At 35.4% G+C, this 20,152-nt stretch overlaps 3 protein-coding genes across 3 annotated transcripts; 1 reads left to right on the top strand and 2 right to left on the bottom strand.

Annotated features, from left to right (window-relative positions):
* The first annotated feature begins 1,703 nt into the window (after nt 1–1,703).
* Nucleotides 1,704–2,772, top strand: LOC110817095 (VQ motif-containing protein). Its single transcript, XM_022045491.2, has one exon. It carries the CDS (start codon nt 1,845–1,847, stop codon nt 2,514–2,516), a length of 672 nt encoding a protein of 223 aa, XP_021901183.1. The 5' UTR covers nt 1,704–1,844; the 3' UTR covers nt 2,517–2,772.
* A 1,862-nt stretch (nt 2,773–4,634) lies between these two features.
* LOC110817137 (Peroxisomal membrane 22 kDa (Mpv17/PMP22) family protein) lies at nt 4,635–16,254 on the bottom strand. The gene is made up of 7 exons (XM_088209924.1): nt 15,537–16,254; nt 15,186–15,273; nt 14,057–14,151; nt 8,035–8,107; nt 7,859–7,951; nt 7,635–7,721; nt 4,635–5,317 (listed from the first exon to the last, which is right to left on the bottom strand). The coding sequence occupies exons 1-7, from the start codon at nt 15,908–15,910 to the stop codon at nt 5,237–5,239; spliced, it is 891 nt and encodes a 296-aa protein (XP_088066050.1). The 5' UTR covers nt 15,911–16,254; the 3' UTR covers nt 4,635–5,236.
* A 688-nt stretch (nt 16,255–16,942) lies between these two features.
* On the bottom strand, nt 16,943–19,784 carry LOC110817211 (Chaperone DnaJ-domain superfamily protein). Its single transcript, XM_022045654.2, has 3 exons — nt 19,137–19,784; nt 18,857–18,926; nt 16,943–17,408 (listed from the first exon to the last, which is right to left on the bottom strand). The coding sequence occupies exons 1-3, from the start codon at nt 19,553–19,555 to the stop codon at nt 17,346–17,348; spliced, it is 552 nt and encodes a 183-aa protein (XP_021901346.1). The 5' UTR covers nt 19,556–19,784; the 3' UTR covers nt 16,943–17,345.
* Nucleotides 19,785–20,152: the final 368 nt, after the last annotated feature.

Raw genomic sequence — 20,152 nt, 5'->3', positions numbered from 1 at the left:
AAACAATCCAAGAAAATGACACGTTACGCCTTACGTGGCACTTATCTGGGATCGCTACCATCTCTACCCTCCTCGTAATCATATTAATCATTTACTTTAGGGAAATTCTATTAAAAAAATGTTAATGTTAATACATAATTAAATAATTTATTTTTTAATTTTAAATATTAATTCAGTTTGTTGGTTTTACCTTTGCCGCCTATTAATTATATTTGTACATATCTGTCAGCTCCCGTATTATTTTATTTTAATAAATTTATTAACCGATACATATATACAAGTATAACATAATTAAAAATATACATAAGTCGGACGGATTAAACCACAATTTTATGAAGAAATTTACCTTTTTTTTTTTTTTTTTTTTTAGCATGTAAAATTCGTTTAGATTAGAGATAGATAACTATAATATAAAAAAATATTATGTGGTATAATTAATTTATTAATTCAGGTAAGTGAGGAAGTGTAGATATCGTCCCAAACTCTAATTAATGCACATTAAATTAATAAGTAAATTTTAACCTAAAGTAAAAGAACAAAATAAATTATTTAAAATTTTATTATTCTAAAATTATATTGTATTGAAAAATTAAAAATAATAATAATAATAAGAGTTTAATATTTTGAGTTACGTGTTAATCCATAATAAAAGGGGAAAAAGCAGAACGAAACGGCCAAAGCTCTGGGTGTGAGTATGGACCATCAAAATCCGATCTCATCTCCTTTGTCGGGTAATTCAAATATATATTTTTTTAATTAATAAATAAAAAGGAGTCGTTTTCTAATTTAAAAAAAATAAAAATAAAAAAGAGTGTGAGAAATTCGAATATCGTCATCATTACGTTAAACGGACGTCACTCGATTTACCCAATGATCAGCTGGCTGACTGCTCTCTCCCCCTTTTATTTCTTACACCTTAAAACTCAATTTGAAGGAGTAAAGTTTTCCGCCCCGGAGAGAGTGATCTGAGTGTAGTAGCCAGCGAACTGACAAGTCAATGGGGGGGATTAGTTAGAGAGAAATAAGTGAGAAAGAATAATAATTTATTTGGAATATTATTCCGTCTATGCTAAATTTTGATATATACCGATGTCATGTGATGAATACCCGTACATTCGTTGAACGCAATTATTTTTCAGGACACAAAAAAAAAAAAACTGGTAGATATTTTCATTTAATTTCTTTATTATTTAGTTTTAAAAAAACTAATTTGATTTATTATTATTGGAGAAAACAAAAGTGTACGGGCGAAATTGACGGTGACTGGGGAAGCGTGATTACGCGTAACGCATAGAAAGGCTGAGCCACGCGGCTGCCTTTGCTCTCACAATCTCCAACACTCCCCCACTCTCAAATATTCCTGTTTCTTTTTTTCTTTTAAATAAATTTTTTTACAATATTAATTATCAAAACATATATTAAAAAAATATATATATATATATATATATATTATACGGAAGCTTGTGAATCTTTTTAACTTTCATCTTACCTGCACCTTTTTTTTCTATTTTTTTAATTAAATAATTTATCAAACACATGATCATACTTTTTTAATTTGATCTAAAAATTATTATTTAAAAAAATAAACACTTTAGATAAATATACAGATTTTCCCGTACGAGAAAGTCTGACGCGTGTCTCTCACAACGCGGTTTCTCCTGGTCCCTCCTCTCCAGTCACCGCCCTATTTATAATCTCTTCTTCTCCTTCCTCATCTCTCCCCCTTCTTTTCTCCCTTCACTCTCTACTCACCTCCAACACCTAACCTCTGCTAAAATGCACTGAACTAACCTTCTCTTCTTTTAGCCTTTTTTCATTCTCAACATCTTCAATTAATTTCTCAAATGGCTTCTTCTGACAACTTGGCTAGCATCGAACCATGGATGTTTCGAACATCTTTAGCTGATTCCTGGCTAATCGACGCCTTCTCTCGCGACACCGATACTCTCACCAAAGCGCTTCAGAAATCCTTTTCCGTTCCCGAAACGTTTACTTCGGATTCCTACTCTCCTTTCCTCGACCTCCTCCACTCCGACTCCGCCCCCGCCACTCCTTCCCTCTCCGCCTCTCCCTCCGAAACCGCTCCTAAGCGTTCGCGGAACACCGTTCCCCTGGCCGGTGGCAAGGTTTCGAAACGCAAATCGCGCGCGTCGAAGAGGTCGCATACTACGTTCATCACGGCGGATCCGGCGAACTTCAGGCAGATGGTGCAGCAGGTGACTGGAGTTAGATTCGGTGGGCCGCAAGTGCCTTTAGTGCCGATCGTGAAGCCGGAGCCACAGAGAGCGTGTAACCGGCTGGCGAGTGGTGGCGGTGCAGGTTGCTTGCCGACGCTCGATACGTCGGCGTATTTGTTGGATCACCAGCAGACGGCGGTGGGAGATCCGAGTTTAAATTCGCCGGCGGGAGTAGGCGCGTTTTCGGGTGCAGTTGCGGGTGAAGGTGGTGGTGGTGGTGGAGTTGAGATGGGGAATTTTCCGGTGTTTCCCACTCTAGAGTCATGGAAAGTTTTGTGAAGTTGAAACGCAGGATGGCGAGAGTCGTTTAGGTCATTTTTAATTTTCCTAAATATCTCTTTGTAACTCAAAGCCGTAGACTTTTGTATGAGAGGAGATGGTCATGTCCTTGTTAATAGGGATGGTGGGGGTATATAGCATTAGCAGTTCTTTTTTTTGTTTTGTACTTTTTTTTTTTTTTTAAATTGGTTTTAGTGGCAAATGGACTTAGCAATTGTGTACTTACAAATTAATGAAGGCTGGTAATTTAGTCTAATTTTGAAATTAATCTCCTGCACGTAAAGAGTTTTTTATTTATTGAAGCAGGGATTTAAGAGAAGCATTAACTTGTGGGCACTTCAATCATCTAAGAACTAATTCTTGCATATCTGTTTGAACATTTTTGTGCATTAGTTTCTTAATAAGCAAGAGTTTCAATAATCAAAAACCCAAAATAAATGTCTCTATCTACCTTCACATTGTGCGTACGTGTATAAAAGAAAGACCCAGAAAAAGTTAATATTCTCCCAGCTGAGAGAGGAAATAAAAAGATTCCCCCACTGTTCCAAGGAAAAAGAAATTTTATTAACCGTATGAGAGCTTGGTATAAAAAAGTTAGGCTTATCATAAGAAATCTATTACATTTGAAGATCACACTTTCATCGCGTTTCATTTTTCATTTTATATGAAAAATATAACTACATGCGTTGTTAATAACCAATTAAATGTCACATTCAATTTGGTTTTGATGAATGAAAAACTAAAATTTTAATTCAGATTATCATAGTACTTGTCAAATTGAATGAAAAAATTTAAATTTTTCTTGTCGCTGCATCAAGCAAATAATTATCCAACTACAATGATTAAAATACCAAAAATATGAGTAATTGAAGTTAACCTGCTACCAGAGAAAATTCTATTCGTAAAAGTATTGTTCTTATGAAGCTTTTATCTAATTAATTCTTAACCAATAAGATAAGGGTATTGAGTAATCATACGACAACAATATATATCACCAAAATATATTCGCATTCCTTTGGGCTCTACCTCTTCTCTGTGTCAAAAATTGACACTTATAAATTAGCATAAAAAAACACCAGCTAGTTGTTGCAGAATATATATATATGTATACTTTTTAACTTGAATTCAACTCTTGCCTAGCGTAAAATATATAAATATATGTATATAGGACGTATATAAATTAAAAGTTGGAAAGAGATAAACTACATGCCTTATGAATCTCAGCATAAGTTGTAATATTTAAATTTAATGATTCTAGATGGGGTGAGTGTCAATGAATACTTAATGATTTGTCATTACTATATTTATTACTTATGTTATTTGGTTTTGTTTTTTTGTTTTTTTTTTATTTATATATATATACACACACAATTTTTAGAAAATATTATTTTTAAAAGAAAATTCAACAAATTGAGGCTAAAATATAAAAGAAGAAGGAAGAAGGAAGAAGAGTTGTTTTAATGAAGTCAAAAGTTTAATTAAAAGATAACAAGTGGTTTGTTAGGTAATAGCACGAGCACGGTGGCTGACTTGAGTCAGTCTTCACTCTCAGGCTTTTAAGTTCATCAAATTTTCTAATCCCATCTTCCATATATTATTCCCAATTTGACCACTCCATGCCATATATGTAATTTTAAATATATATAATTTTTAATTTTTTTTTTTAAAAAAATTTGTTCTATTATATATGAATTTGTTCTTTCTGGGAAGGAGCAAAATGGGACTAGGAATATTATCAAAATTTGTTCTATTATATATTTATTTATTTTTATTAAATCAATCTGAATATTCCCGTGGGGGAAACAAATAATATATGGTTTTGTTTTTAAACTGTTTAAAAATAATAAATTTATGTAGGGTTTTTCTTTTTTTAAAAAAATGTTATAATAAAGTATGCAGGTATACAATGATGTCAGAAGAAGCAAGACCATACTTAGAATGAGAAAAAAGTTGGTTACGGGGTTGAACTTTGTTAACCCATTTTAATAAAAGAAATCTTAGTAATAAATAATTGGTACATCTTTTTCTTTACAAGATATCGTTGATTAAAATTGGATTTTAGCCCACATGCATATCTTCGTTTAGACTTATTTTAATTATATTATGCATCGCTTAATATAATTAAAATAAATTATATATTTCTGATAAAATATGAAATCTACATTAAAATATGAAGGGTTAAAAACGGTGGTGTAATTGAATAAAAACGACAAGAACGTATAAATAAGCGGTAGACGGAGAGGAATTAGGCCAAAGTCAAAAAGGTCAGGCTGGAAACACACTGTGTTGTCTCTATGTTATCATATTGCTAATGTCGCCACGTGTCGCATTCCACCAATCACCACCGTCCATTATCCCAACCGTACTTACGAATTAAATGCTGATCAGGAAAGGCGGGGTCAAATTTGTAGTGACGTGTCCGTTGACTAGGACCGGTATGGATGTCAATGAACGTCACAAGAAGCTACTAAAAGCTGACTCATGCTTGCGTCACCCCCTCGTCATCCAAATTGCTCAAACTCACCTGCTTCTTTCACCCTTCATCCTCACTTTCCTTCCCACCCAACAAGCAAAAACTAAGAAAAGGGCACCATGACCTCGTTTCCCACTTCCTGAAACTATTAGAACACCTCCCAAATCCTCCATTTTGATTACTAATTTATGTAACATGCAAACAATCTGAAAACAGAAAGTACGGATATTACGATTCCAACATGCACCTATTTAGCAAGAACCTCTTTGTGAGCTTTGAACGACAGAATCACATTCCAAATCAAAGCAATAACATTCGCGGCGAGTACCTGGAATCATTTTACCAATAACCACAGTTACAATCATGCGCGTATATCAAATTGATCTTAAATGCATAAAAATGTAAATGAAGATGTTGGAAACTAAATGGTGTCTAACTGCAGATGGAGAAACTAACAAGTTGTACAACTCCTTAATGTATTGAAGGGAAACAGGAATCCAAGGAACATCATGAAAGTACAACTCTTTGAGCCACTAGAACCACTTGAAATTTAATAAGCTGAGAGCTTGGCAAGGGAACAGAATATTAAGTTAAACAATATTGACACAAGACAAGTCATAAACAACTAATTACCTGGGTAAATAAAGTAAACCCAATTTGGCACAAGCAGTATACTACTTATCAGCTTTCCGTCTCAGTTTCAAGTATACATTTGGAGATGAGAAGAGTGGAAGTGCGGACCAGTTCACTTCCCGCCATGGAAACTAGCCAGCCAGGGAAAAGAGAAATGGAAAACGACCAAAATATGGCCCGTCAACTACATGGTCTCTTAACTATTTTAGACTCATTTTCAAGATGTTTTGTAAAAAGAGAGCGGAAGAGTCAATTGCAGAGAAGAGCCAGACAGACAAAAATTACTATACCAAAGAGATCTTACACCAAATACTATAATGGGGAAGCCTATTAATGGGGAATCATAGTCTTAGTGATGTGAGCACAACAAGCCACAAGAAAACCCAAAAGTCCAAGTAGAATTCCAAGATGTGGAGGGAAGAAAGAGTCCCGCCCGCACAGTTTTTTCTTTTGAATTTCATCATACCAAGGAGAAATCTACTTGCGCATAAAAAAAAATGAGTGCTAGAAAAAAACCAAAAATGCATCCTAAAAAGAAAAGAATTCATGAGAAGAGTTCTAGAGGAGAAAGAATTCCTGCCCCCGTGGGAATCCTACCTGAGGGAGAATTCTCACATCTCTTCCTTTTGGTGACCGAATTAAAGACAAATTGGGATTCTTTTTTGAATAGAGTTTCAAGTAAATTAATGAACTACGTGCATAGGAATTCTACTTCAAAGGGAATGACAAATCATCAAACAAAGAGGCAAGAAGAATCCAAAGTGAATTCGGCCAAAAGATTCCTAGCCAAATTCTCATCCTTAATTTTCTCATAAATAATGTTGAATTATTTCTTAGATTTTTATTCCTAGATTTTTTCCTAGATTATTTACTAGAATTTTTTTCTTAGATTTTCTCATAAATTTTCTCCTGAATTATTTCCTAAATTTTCTCCTAGAATTTCTCTTAGATTTTCTCCTTGATTTCTCATGGAAGATGAATTCTTTTCTACTTCAACATGAAAGCTTTTAAAGCATCTTCAAACTCAACTTCTACCACAAGAATTAATTAAATATTGAAAACCAAATAAAGTCAAATAAAACATAGAGAATTCAGCCGCAATACTCCTTAATCTCAAGATAGAATGGTTTATGTCTTAATTAAGTTGCTTATTTTAATTATTATTTTAATACTTTCCTAGATTAAGTTAAATTAAAGAATTTAATTAAGATTCTAGTTTTTGAGTTTTATTCAAATATATAATGTGAATGCCACTTTTAAGTTGTAATTCAATTCATCAATCATGTCAAATTAATAAAATTAAGATTTATTTTACCTTATGCTATTGTGATTACTTTTTGAGAGGGTTTTTCAACAATCTTGTTAAGTGAAGGATTGATTCAACTTATCAAGATAATTTCTTGTGGCGTTTTATCAATTTTCTTTCGAATAATTTCTAACTTATCAAATTCGTACTTATGGCGTTTTGATCAATTCAAATTACTCAATTACATTAGTTCATAATTCCAGGTAAGTTATTAGATTAAGTAGGAAGGATTTGTTGAGAGTGTAGGTTTTTGGAGAAAAAATAACAATTTTATTTCTCACTTTTAAATTATTACATTTAAGGTATTTATAAAATTTATATTTTACTGATAGGAAAATTCTTATTCTACTAAATTTCTAATTATATGAAATTATTATTTTCATAAAATTCTAATTATATAATACCGACTAATTAAATAATAAATTAAAATAATTAACTACTAAAATATGATAGTCAACAGAGAATTTTATGATTCTGTTTACTAATGTTATATGCGGATTTTTTATTGTGTTAATTGATCTTGGGTTCTGCATCACTCAGGCCTCAGCCTGTTTATAGGTTTTTAAATTCATAAAACCAAGGAAAATCACTCTTCCTTTGCAGCTCCATTACCAGTACTATTTAAGCAGGTTTTTTTTTTACATAATTTGCATATTCTTATATTCATCCTTTTTTTTTTCTTTTTAACCTTCTGAGGAACACATACCTGGAATTGCTGAGGCACAAATCTGAAGTTAAAAAACTGAAAAGGTATCCAGAGTTGCCAGTTTGCAAGAACAGATGAAAACCACTCCTAAAAAGAAAATTCACTGAGATCACAATCCTGAACAGAGGATATATTACAGCATCTAAGCAATTAAGAGACTTGGACTTGTGTGCAAAATATATAACTTTTAACGGGAAATGACAATGATAGGTCATAAGAACCACCTGTTGGAGCTTGGGTACTATTTGAGAAGGTCTTCCCTCTAATGTCAATAATGAAGATAAGAAAACTCCAATGAAGACTGGAGCAAAGATAAACTGCAAAATCCAGAACCAAATAACTTAAACAGACAAATATAATGATGCAAAGAGCAAGATATCAAATTAGGCAGTCATGTCACCTGATCAACTAAAAGTCGGCAAAATGCACCTGAGGCGCCCGGCATTGTCACCAATTTACTCAGATATAGGTACCTATAAAACCAACTTATATTAGTGGAAAATGAAAAAATCCTTCTAAAGCAAGAAGAAACGTTTCTAAATGTAAGGATCCTTAGATGTGCAATCAATCAGGACCCTACACCTGCACTTGTACACTCCCACATTACCCTACATCTGCACTTGTACACTCCCACATTAGACCTTCAAAATTGACCAGCTTATGTTTTCTCTTCATGATTAGAAGGAAAAATGACTTTAATTTAAGAAATGGAATGAAAACAAGAGAATTTCTAAACAACTAGAAGGAGAGAGTACCCAATAAGTTATTTCTAAATGTAAAGACAAATTACAAAAATTCCCTCCAATGCTTGCATAGAAACAAAATGAAGGTAAACCTAAAAAAAATGAAGGGAAAAAAGAACCTTCTTCTTCCTTGATTATTCAAGCACAATAATGTACTTATTTATAGAGAATTCTGTAACAAAATTCTAGGAAAAAGGATGCCTACAGCAAAAGTGGTGGCACGTCCCACTACCTGCTATTCTAACAAAAAAGAGAATATTTTTAGAAAAAATCTTTCCCAATTACAGACTGTAAATAGTAAATTAACTTCCTACACTCTCCTTCAATTTAGTTTACATATATGTTAAGTAAACTTAGATTGGATATGATGTTCTCAAATATTGATCTCGGTAGCGCCTTTGTTAGGATATCAGCAACTTGTTGATTTGTTGGAATGTGCATAAGGGCTATGGTTCCATCTTCTATCTTCTCTTTGATGAAATGTCGATCGATCTCCACATGTTTGATCCTATAATGATGAACTGGGTTCTTGGTCATGCCGATAGTTGATTGACTGTCACACCAAATTTTCATAGTAGTGTCAGTAGGTATTTTTAGTTCTTAGAGCACACATCTTATCCGTATTCCTTCACATATTCCGTGGGCGAGAGCACGAAATTCTGATTCTGCACTACTGCGAGAGACAACTGATTGTTTCTTACTACGCCAAGTGACCAAGTTTCCTCAAACATATGTACAATAACCAGATGTAAACCTTCTATCTGTTTTTGAACTTGCCCAATCAGCATCTGTAAAGACTTCAACTTCTCTAGTCACTTTCTTCTGGAAGAATAAGCCCTGTCCTGGTGTCTTTTTAAGGTATCTCAGAATTTTTTACACTGCTCTCATGTTTATCTCAGTCGGTTGGTTCATAAATTGGCTCACTGTACTAACTGCAAAGCTGATGTCTGGTCTTGTGTGTCCCAGATATGAGTTTACCAACCAATTTTTGGTACTTCTCTCTATCAACAAGTTTGTCACAATTTTCAGAACCCAGTTTTATAGTAGAATCCATAGGTGTGTCAGCTGGCTTACAGCCAAACATCCCTGTTTCCTTTAGGAGATCAAGTACATATTTCCGTTGTGCTACAAAGATTCCTTTCTTTGATCATGCAACCTCCATGCCTAGGAAATATTTGAGTGCTCCAAGGTCCTTGATATCAAATTCTTTTGCCAGATATTCTTTTAATCTCTGGATCTCCTCACAGTGATCTCTTGTAATAATGATGTCATCAATATATACAATCAAAATAAACTTTTTACTTGAATCACCATGCTTGATGAAAAGAGTGTGGTCGGACTGACACTGCTCATACCCAACTTACTTTACTGCTCTTGTGAACCTCTCGAACCATGCTCTTGGTGATTGCATGAGTCCATAGAGTGATTTCTTAAGTCTGTACACCTTATGAGGGCTCTCAGATATTTCAAATTCTGGCAGAATATCCATATAAACTTCTTCTTCCAAATCACCATTAAGAAATGCATTCTTCACATCTACCTGAAACAAGGGCCAATCAAGATTTGATGCAAGAGAAAACAGTATCCGTATCGTATTATGTTTGGCAACAGGGGCAAAAGTCTCTTGATAATCTATTCCATATGACTGTGTGAATGCTTTTGCAACAAGGCGAGCTTTGTATCTGTTTATACTACCATCAGGACTATATTTGGTTGTAAAAACCCATTTACATCCTACCTAGTGCTTTCCTGAGGGCAGTTCAATCAGCTCTCATGTCTCATTCTTCTCAAGAGCTCTCATCTCTTCTTGAATAGTTGCTCTCCATTCTGGTATTTGAAGGGCTTCATGAACAGTTTTCGGTTATGGAGAGTTATCTAGTTTACTCACAAATGCATGATATTCTGAAAACAAATTGTCAAATGACGCATAATCTTGTATAGGATGATTAGTGCAAGATCTGGTATTTTTTCTCAATGCAATAGTCAGATCATCATCAGTAGTAGGGTTTGAAGCATTATTACCTAGTGAAGCCTGGACAGTTGGAAACAAGATTGAGTCATAACAGAGTTCGGTCTCTTCTGGTGGTTTCCCTTTCTGAGCCTTGTTCCTCCTAGTGTAGATACGTAACTCATTTACTGCAAGAAATGTGTCCTTAGTTCCTACAACAGATTTTGGTTTAGGCTCATGTTGTGTGAATAGTATCTGTGAAGGGCTTGAGTGGACTGGAATAGGTAAAGATATGATGGCATCCCAAAGGTGATATTCCTGAGTAACTTTCTCCCCCTGAATATCACTTTTGGTATAAAATGATTGATTTTCGAAAAATGTTACATCCACAGTGTTGCAAAACCAACTAATATCTAGGAAAAAACATTTGTATCCCTTTTGATTGGAAGAATACCCAACAAAAATACACTTGAAAGCTCTAGGATCAAGTTTGCCTCGTAGATGAGAATGAACATGAATATAGGCAGAACACCCAAATACTTCAAGTGGTAAAAAATTTAAAATGTGAGAGTTTGAAAAAAACTGTGAAAGAAGCTCATAGTGTGTTTGAAACTGTAGTATGCGGTAAGACATTTTGTTTATTAAATAGGTGACAGTAAGTAAGGCTTCCCCCCAAAACTGTTTTAGAACATGTGAGGTGAACATAATGGATCGAGCAACTTCAAGGATGTGCCTGTTTTTCTTCTCGGCTATGCCGTTTTGTTGAGGAGTATAGGCACAATAATTTTGGTGAATTATCCCATTTTCTGCAAGGTAGTTTTTAAGGGTTGACTCAAAATACTCACATGCATTATTGGATCTCAATACTTGTATGGTAGTAACGAACTGGGTTTTGATCATGGTGCAGAATTTTTTGAAAATTACACTAAATTCTTATTTTTCTTTCATAAGGAACACCCAAGTGATTATAATATGGTTATCAATAAAAAATACAAACCACTTATTTACGGATATGTTAGTGATTCTGGAGGGACCCCAGACATCACTGTGAATTAATGAAAAGGGTTTTGAGGGTTTATATTTTATACCAGGAAATGAACTTCAAATATGTTTAGGGAACTGGCAAACTTCGGATTGAAATTAAAGTAAATTTTTATTCGTGAATAATGAAGGAAAGATTCTTTTTAAATACAAGACATTTGGATCTCCTAGGCGAAAATGCCATAACATAATTTCATTTTCACTACTAGGGCTACTTGTAGAAACTGAATTAGCACATACTATTTTTTGAGTTTGTCTACTAGAAAGGGCAGCTTGAAGTAGGTAGAGACCAGATTTCATCCTAACACTGCCAATCGTCTTCCCAGAGTCCAAGTCCTGAAATTCACACAATGTTGAACCAAATTTAGCAACACAGTTAAGTTCCCCAGATAGCTTACTTACTGATAGCAAGTTACAGTCCAAATTAGGTATAAAGAGAACAGAACGTAGAGTCATCTTTGGTGATATAATAACAGACCCGATTCCAACCACTATCGAGATAGACTCATCAGCACTTTTAATTGTAAAACACTCAGTGCACGGTCTGTAATCTTGAAATAAGAAAGCATTACTAATCATATGATCGGATGCCCCGAAATCAACTATTTAGGTCTATCCACTTGTTGAGCAAGCTGTAAAACTGAGACTATGAAAATTCTTACTTTTGTGAGCAACAATCACATTAGCAGAACTCTTGGAAAATAATTTCTGGAGCATCTCAAGCTGCTCATGAGTAAAAAGACACTTTTCCGCTGCTGTTGAGGGAGCTTCTTCACCGGTTGCTATCAACAAATTTCCCTGAAGCTCAGTCGCATTTTCTGGTCTTGAAAGCTTTCGGTCAGCCGGCTTTCCATGGAGTTTCCAACACCGATTGCGCACACGGCCGGGCTTCTTACAATAATCACATAAGGGCCGACCTTTCTTGCCTCGACTGTCCAGATGCGTCGTGAGGGTATACGCGTTCTTGGCTGCAGTTGTCGCGGTCTGTCCTTCTCCCATCATGACTTTCTTCCAACTCTCCTCTCGTCGGACCTCAAAAAAAACTTCACGAATATTGGGCAGCGGCTTCAAGCCCAGTATTTGGTCGCGCACGTCATCGAGATAAGAGTTCAAACCCAACAAGAACTTGAAAATTCGTTTGCGTTATGTAATTACTTGAAAAGCTTTTGCATCGTCCGCACAATTCCATCGATGCTCCTCAAACATATCAAGTTGTTGTCAACTGCGAGTTAGGATGTTATAGTATTGAGTCACAGTATACTCACCTTGTCAGAGATTATGGAGGGCGGACTCAATCTCAAAAATGGTTGAAGTATTCTCCTTTGTTGAGTAAAACTCTCTTGCAGATACCTAGATTTCGTGAGCTGTTTCATAAAGGAAAAAATTTTCTCCAATTTTTGACAACATGGAATTTACCAACCACGACATCACGAGGTTGTTCTCCATCTTCCATGTTCGCGCATTGGGGTTGGTTGTCGGGAGCGGCGTTGCTTCACCGGTGAGATACTCCTCACGGCCTTCGCCCCGGATGAAAAGCAATACTGAAGATGACCACTGCAAATAATTGTTTCCTTTTAGTTTGTGACCTGTAATTAGAGATGAAGACTGATCAACCAGGCCTTGGTTGAGTGATGAAGGAAAGAAAGGCCCTGAAGAGACCTCGGGTGGAGAAGATGACGTTCCACCGGAAGCCATTTGCGATTCTGGCTAACCCGAAAACAATGGGCAAGGATCAGAATAGCTGCTCTGATACCATGAAGATAAACCTAAAAAAAATGAAAGGAAAAAAAAAACTTTCTTCTTCCTTGATTATTCAAGCAGAATAACATACTTATTTATAGAGAATTCTATAACAGAATTATGAGAAAAAAGATGTCTACAGCAGAAGTGGTGGCACGCTCCACTACCTACTATTCTAATAAAAAAGGAAATATTTTTAGAAAAAATCTTTCCCAATTACAGATTGTAAATAGTAAATTAACTTTCTACAAATTACAGACTGTAAATAGTAAATTAACTTCCTACACAAAAAATTACAGAAAATGGTTGAGAATTGATGGGATAGTCAATGAAGGTTAGTTATATGTTCAACTTGTCGATTACATTCCTTTTTTTTTTTGGGAAACATAACTTATCGATTACATTCTGAAATTCAACTATGAATTTTTGAAACATAAGGTGGTTTGTAATATACCTAAAACCTATAGTTAGAAACTGAGATTTATCGACTTCAATAGCCGTCAAGGCTTTACTTAGCCTCGGCCCCTCAAGTCCATGGTTCAAGGATTGGTACTAGATGAAGAAAGAATAAGAAGAACTATTATAATCCATAGTGCCTTCTTAGGAATAGTTTTGACATAATAAATCATTTAAGCTTACCTCCTATTTTACTATGAGGTGGCTAAATGAAGAAAGAAGAGGAACTATTATCATCCATGCTGCTGTCTTATGTATATGTCTATACATACTAAATCATTTAAGTTTACCCCCTAATTTACTATGAGGTGGGTGACATACCACACTCCCATCTCTTCAACCTTTTGGCAAATTAGAGAGCATCATGGCAGATAGAGAACCAATAATAAAAATTGAATTTAGTAATCTAGCTTCAGGAATATAACACAAAGTGTGGCATAAACAAAATGTTGTAAAATTCAAGTAAGCCATAGGTATTAAGACCGGAACAATACCAGAAATGCAATGTGGGACCCACTAACACCAGACCCAGCAGAGTAAACAGGAATGTCCTTTTGATATCCAATGATGGCGCTTGATCAATTGCAAGCTGAGATCAAAAGTTGTAAAATCCACCTAAGTCATTGTAGAAGTTGCTAGATACATAAAAGAATATGCGTTGTGCCAGGATTCAGGTCATAAACTCAAAACGACAAGTTTTACAATGGCTAAACATCCATTTCCACTCAATTTGCCATCATCACGCTTGAAACTTGCAAGTTATATATATATATATATATATATATATATATATATATATATATATTTTGAGATAAAAAGTGTGAAGAAGTTATATTCTACACAGTGAAAACCAATATCCAGTGTGGAATACCCTAACGGACATTTGCAAAATGTTATTTGTAAAATGGCCACATGGAGATAACATGCTGAATGGCTAATCTTGAGTCAAGATCTAACCACCCCAAGGGAGAAATAGGAAACCCCCTTGCACTAAAAGTCATGGTGGACCACATTGTATCAGTTCTACCAACATCCCCTATGCTGCAAATATGATATTTCAAGATCAATAGGTAAGTTAAAGGAAAGGACAATCTGTGAAAGGTCATGAAATCTTATAGGAAACTTGACACCAATTTTTTACTTTTGGAACATTGATGCGAATAGTAGGGAAAGAAGAGACTATTGGCAATCGAACTAACAGAATAATGGCAACCGACGGCAAAACTTGATAGTCATACCCTCATAAAAGAGAAAATAACTTATGCAGCATTTACAATGTAAAGCTTGACGTAAGAAAAAAAAATTTCAAATCTTTAAGGAACACTATAAAGCATAAGGCATTTGTTTCAATCCTAAGTAATCGGTGTGATTCAGGCATATCTCAATTCATTCACTTCTACAGAACAGAAAGCAGGCATCGAGCCGAAATTAAAGTTATTTTGTTCTTCCATTTAAAGAGGAGAAGTCTGCTTAAGAGATTTCCAAAGCACCAGAATGGAAAGCACGCTTGAAATGATCTTCCGTTTAGTCTAATCTAGAAGGAAAGACAATCAGAGAAAATTAAATAACAGGAAGAGAATACAAATTCCAATAGTTTCCATTGACAGGCTACAACAACCTTACCTGGCAGATCAAATCTCCAACGAAAGTCAGAAGTGCAGATGTCACAGCTTTCGTTGCCACAGGATATTTTTCAAGAAGATTCAAGTACCTAAAACAATGTAAGGGTCAAGCTGGAATGAAGAAAGAGGATCATGTCTTGAATAATAGCTTGCATCATGGTGGCTCTAAAATCATATCACCCCAGTGCTTCTTGTTTCTAAAATCATCCCCTCTGTTACATAATTCTCGACCAGAACAACAGGCTAACATCATGGTGACACACACAAAAAATCTATTGATAAAAACAGTAGTATTACCGATTTTCCTGAAGAAAAAACCAAAAAAAAAAAAAAAAAAAAAAAAAAACATTACCATGATAGCAACGACCAGTTATTTCCACCGCTAGCGGGATCGCCGCCTTCGCCTTTATCTCTGCCACCAGAATTACCATCACCGGAGCCTCCAAAGCCACCAGCTCCACCCGACCCGCCAATTTCCGCGGCGGCAAAGACCCGAAACCCGTCTAACTTGTGTTGAGAAAGCCCCCCTCTAGAACCACCGATATGGTTGAGCCAAGCTCCTGGAGCATAATTGGAGGAGGAACAGGCCAGAAGTCCTTTAGCGTGGGCAGGAAATGCAGGAAGCGACGGTTGGTAAGCAAAACGCGAAGTGGGTTTACGACAGAAGGCCACAAAACGGAGCAATAGGGATGATTTTCGGGCAAGTATCGCAGAACCCGGGGCCATTTCTTGTGGATATGGATTGAAGCAGGTTCAGTCCCGGCGGCGGTATGAAGAGGAGTATGGAGAGTGTTCCGAGTGCGAAAGCTTTCGGGGTCTTAGAAATGTCGGGTTGTTATCTGTTTTCGCTCCTGTCGACCCGACGCGACATCAACTTCTCCAATGGTTTGGGCCAGACATGTCATTGGATTCGGTTGACCTTTTTCGTTTTCAAACTTTTGAAATTAATCATGCAACAGCAATGAAATGAAGAAAATTGGTAGCAATTTGATTATATTCAGTAAAGTAATAAGAAAATGATTTTTATATAAAATTTAATAATGATTCATCAAATTTCATTTGTGAAGAACCAAACAAAAATTACCTAAACTCTTTTCGGATTAAATACTCTGTCTCTCTCTCTCTCTCTCTCTCTCTCTCTCTCTATTTATGAGAGAATGCATTTTCAAAAATTGTATTATAATTGTTTATCTACTTTCACTTTCAAAATATTAAACTGAATTAAAACTATGATTTGTATGAAACTTTAACGGAAGCATTCATCGCTATTCCCAACACTCGTAATTTGTCTCTTTACTTTAACTTCCACCGTATCCCATTGTAATAATGCTTTCATCTTTGGGTAAAACTAAATTACTCATTGATTGTTTATATTATATTTTACTTGGCCGCATATATAAATATTCGATATTCTCCCTCCGAATCTGACCAGAATGTATCTCCGTATAAACCTCAAATTAACGTCAAAAGACAAAAATAATATTAACACAGAAAAAGTTAAAACATAAATGAGGCAACCAGGCCAAACGATGCAGTTGCAGAAGACTTGCTTGACTTGCCTGGCTGCTACACTCCAATTCACAAAAAGGTTGTGATTCACCAATCTACATGCGACATAATCTAGGACCCACAAAATCCAACTTTATTGCCGACTGGCAGAGCAAACAAAAATCTTTAAACAAGTGCATAACCGGAATCCTATAATCATCAACTGAAGGTATTGACAAATGTCTGATAAAAACACGGATACAAGTCAAATTGGATTGAATTCGCATTATTGAGAATGATTCATCAATATTATTCTTATATTCAGGAATTAATGAATGTACAATTAACTATATGTACTTACAAACCAAGCAGACATTGGTAATGGATAGTTATGTCCACCTCTTATTTCCCTGGTTCAACTACCCGATTCTGTATCCTCCTTCGCTTCTACCCCTAAAAAAAACTACCTACATATACAGAAATATATATCTAGCCACTGAAGACTTTCCTAGCATTGGGAGGACCACGTGGAAAAGGAAAAAATAAAAAAAAAAAAAAAGTGCATACAACAGGTAATAAATATAATTCTGGAACCCGAAATACCGACCTAATGAGAATGAAACATTAGGCTAATTACCCAGAGTAGAGAAGGAAAGAACACCAATATATGCTGCTACGTCTTATCTCTACGGTCTTTGGCTTTCTCAATGGATTCCATGGCTTCTTCAAATGATTTCTGCAATCCAAATACAATTCTGTTAATACTCTTAAAACAAGCTTCCTTGCAGCGAAAATTCAAACATTCTAAACAAGTACAAGTAGGAAGTCAGGCATAGTTACAGCAGAATTTTGCAAGAGCAATCTTTCCTTACCTCTCTATATTTATTCACAACAGTTTAAATTTTCAAGCATAAGATAATGATCAGCATGCATTACTGTAAATCATAAATTTGGAATAGATTACACAGTTCTGACCGTCAAGAGACATTTTCCTGTTCTCTTTGACAATCCTATTAAACTGAAAGATTACAAGTATAACTCCCAAACTCTTCCCTTACTTTTAACTTAATTCTGAATTTTCACATGGGGCCGATTATTGCTCATTGGCTATCCTTATAACAGGTATATGAGAAACTGCAGCAGTACCTATATTTATTGATGTAGCATTTCTTACGTGCAACCGTTCTAAAACAATCATCCTACATTAATCGCTTATAACAATCTACGAGTAAATCCCCACCTAGATATAAGCCGAACAACATTCCAATGGCCATATACTACAATAACCAAAGTCATTACCGAATTAGTGTAACAACTTAAATCAACTTATCTCAGATAGGGATTCCTACCTGATTGGCTCAAATCAACTTATCTCAATTAGAATTCCTTAACACCATCAGATAAACATGGATTCTAATCTCACCCCATTTTTACCAATTACTCAGATGAACTCGCTCCAGTATAGGTGTGTCTTTATACCTATATTGCACACGCCTCAACCATCTGAAACATCATTTTATCAATCCATTTCCTACTGTTGCTATTGCCACCATCCAACAACTGATTTCATCTCTGGCTTTATATGCCTTTCTCACCTCAGCTTCCTCATTTGACCACCTATGTTTTGAATTTGTTTTTCTTGACTGCCTGCAATCAATTGTTTCTCCTATCAATATTCTTATTCTCTACTTCCACTACAGTGGCATCTATATGACACATGATGGTCCACTGAAACACAGAACCCATTATAATTGGAACTATTCCTTCATTCATTATGATTTTTAGAATTAACTCCTTATGTAGTCCCCTATGCGCTGAAGATACATACATCAAAGCTTATAATTATCTAGCAGGCACCGAGACCAGTAAGAATATTCTCCAACAGCCTGATAAGAAGTAACAAAAGAAAAGCTTCTTCTAATAAAGCATTCTCCAGAAAGGCGGTTTCTTCTCACTGCCTTCTGTTCTTTCTGTTTTTCTTCTCAATCAGTAGTACTAATTCTTAAATTAAAATAATAAAATGAGAGTAAACCAGTTACACCCTTACACCCAAATCATAGAATAAAACAAGTCATAGAATAAACCCCAGAAGCCGTAAATTTGGACGGATGTAGGGTTCATTCGGTAGAAACAGGTACTTAAAAAACAGCGAAGCAGGTAAAATCATAGCAAGCATAAACGTACCCCGGGATTATGGATTTTCCACAGTGCATCCCCGCTCTTATCAAGCACAACAAACCCACCAAATAAGGCACTGGAAAGAAAACAACAGAGAATCAGACTTCCTCTATTCATTGAAAAAAAATGTTGAAATCCAAAGCATGAATATATAAATGCAAAGAACAGGAACGGTTTCAAAGCATGCATGTCCAAAGACAAATTCAGGTATAGAAAAAGTATCGATCATTAGAACTAACAATTCTAATATAACGAAAATTGAGTTAAAGAAAAGTGAGAGAATCACCCGGCAAAGGCACAACTGAGGAAAAACTGTCGCGTGGTTAAGAAGCGAAGCACAACGTCGATAAGGTTGGGAGAATTAGAAGCATAAGCAGAGCGAAACCCAGCCGTAGAAGAACCACGACTTTGACTATATCCATAACCATAACCATAATCGGAGCGATAAGAATGATTAGAAGCGTAGCCATAACTGGAGGCAGAAGCGTGCATATGAGAGTTATAAAGCGCGCGTTTGCTATCATCGATTAGCACCTCGTAGGCCTCAGAGACCTGCTTGAATCGGAGGAGCGCATCGTCCCTGACAGATTGTGGGGAATGAGAATGCTTGTCCGGATGATACTTGACCGCCATTCGCCTGAAAGCCTCCTTAATTTCTTCCTTGGTGGCCTTCCTCCCTAACCCCAACACCTTGTAGTGATCCATCCTCTTTACCTATCTTCCCTAATCAAACCCTAACCGCTTGATGCTCTGAGTTACCAGCTTACAGCGCCAAATCCACACAAAAAAAAAAAACAGGAAATTCGATTAGATCAGAAATCAAAGTGTGGATTAAGCAACGAGGTCGTGGCTCTGCCATGGCCGCTCGCTTGCTTAGTCGTTGGTTACCGACTCCACCTATTCGATATTGGCAGCTCGTTTCAATAATGAAGAGTATTAAAACTTAGATGGGCTTTAAATAGCCCATGAAGCCCATTAAGATTTGTTAATTGAATGATTTGTTGGGGCCATGTTAATTATTCAAGAAATATATATATATATATATATATATATATGTTTTAAAATTCAATAGTTAAAAGAAAAGAAAATTTAAATTTATTAATCTTAAAAAACTAAATTTACTTTCAAATATGTATAAAAAATTATAGAATTTTTAGTAAATGTGCTCTAAATATTGCATAGTTTGGTGCAACATTTTTCAAAAAATATTTTTGCATCCTTAAGTAACATTTGCATACTAATTAATTTTCTAATAAAAAATAATACAACTAAAGCCTTAATATAAATTGTTAAAAAGGAAAG

This window comes from Carica papaya, chromosome 8, assembly GCF_054855325.1.
Source record: "Carica papaya isolate Zhongbai chromosome 8, ASM5485532v1, whole genome shotgun sequence".
Lineage (NCBI taxonomy): Eukaryota > Viridiplantae > Streptophyta > Magnoliopsida > Brassicales > Caricaceae > Carica > Carica papaya.
The sequence above is the reverse complement of the archived record's forward strand: the minus strand, read 5'-3'. Positions and strand labels throughout refer to the sequence as shown.

Coding starts and splice junctions, on each gene's coding strand:
- LOC110817211 (XM_022045654.2), bottom strand. CDS start 19,555: ATGGATCACTACAAGGTGTTGGGGTTAGGGAGGAAGGCCACCAAGGAA. Junction 18,927..19,136: donor CTCAGTTGTGCCTTTGCCGG/GTGATTCTCTCA, acceptor TTTTCTTTCCAG/TGCCTTATTTGGTGGGTTTG. Junction 17,409..18,856: donor GGAAAATCCATAATCCCGGG/GTACGTTTATGC, acceptor TTTGGATTGCAG/AAATCATTTGAAGAAGCCAT.
- LOC110817095 (XM_022045491.2), top strand. CDS start 1,845: ATGGCTTCTTCTGACAACTTGGCTAGCATCGAACCATGGATGTTTCGA.
- LOC110817137 (XM_088209924.1), bottom strand. CDS start 15,910: ATGGCCCCGGGTTCTGCGATACTTGCCCGAAAATCATCCCTATTGCTC. Junction 15,274..15,536: donor AACTGGTCGTTGCTATCATG/GTAATGTTTTTT, acceptor ACATTGTTTTAG/GTACTTGAATCTTCTTGAAA. Junction 8,108..14,056: donor GGTCCCACATTGCATTTCTG/GTATTGTTCCGG, acceptor TTGGTTTTATAG/GTACCTATATCTGAGTAAAT.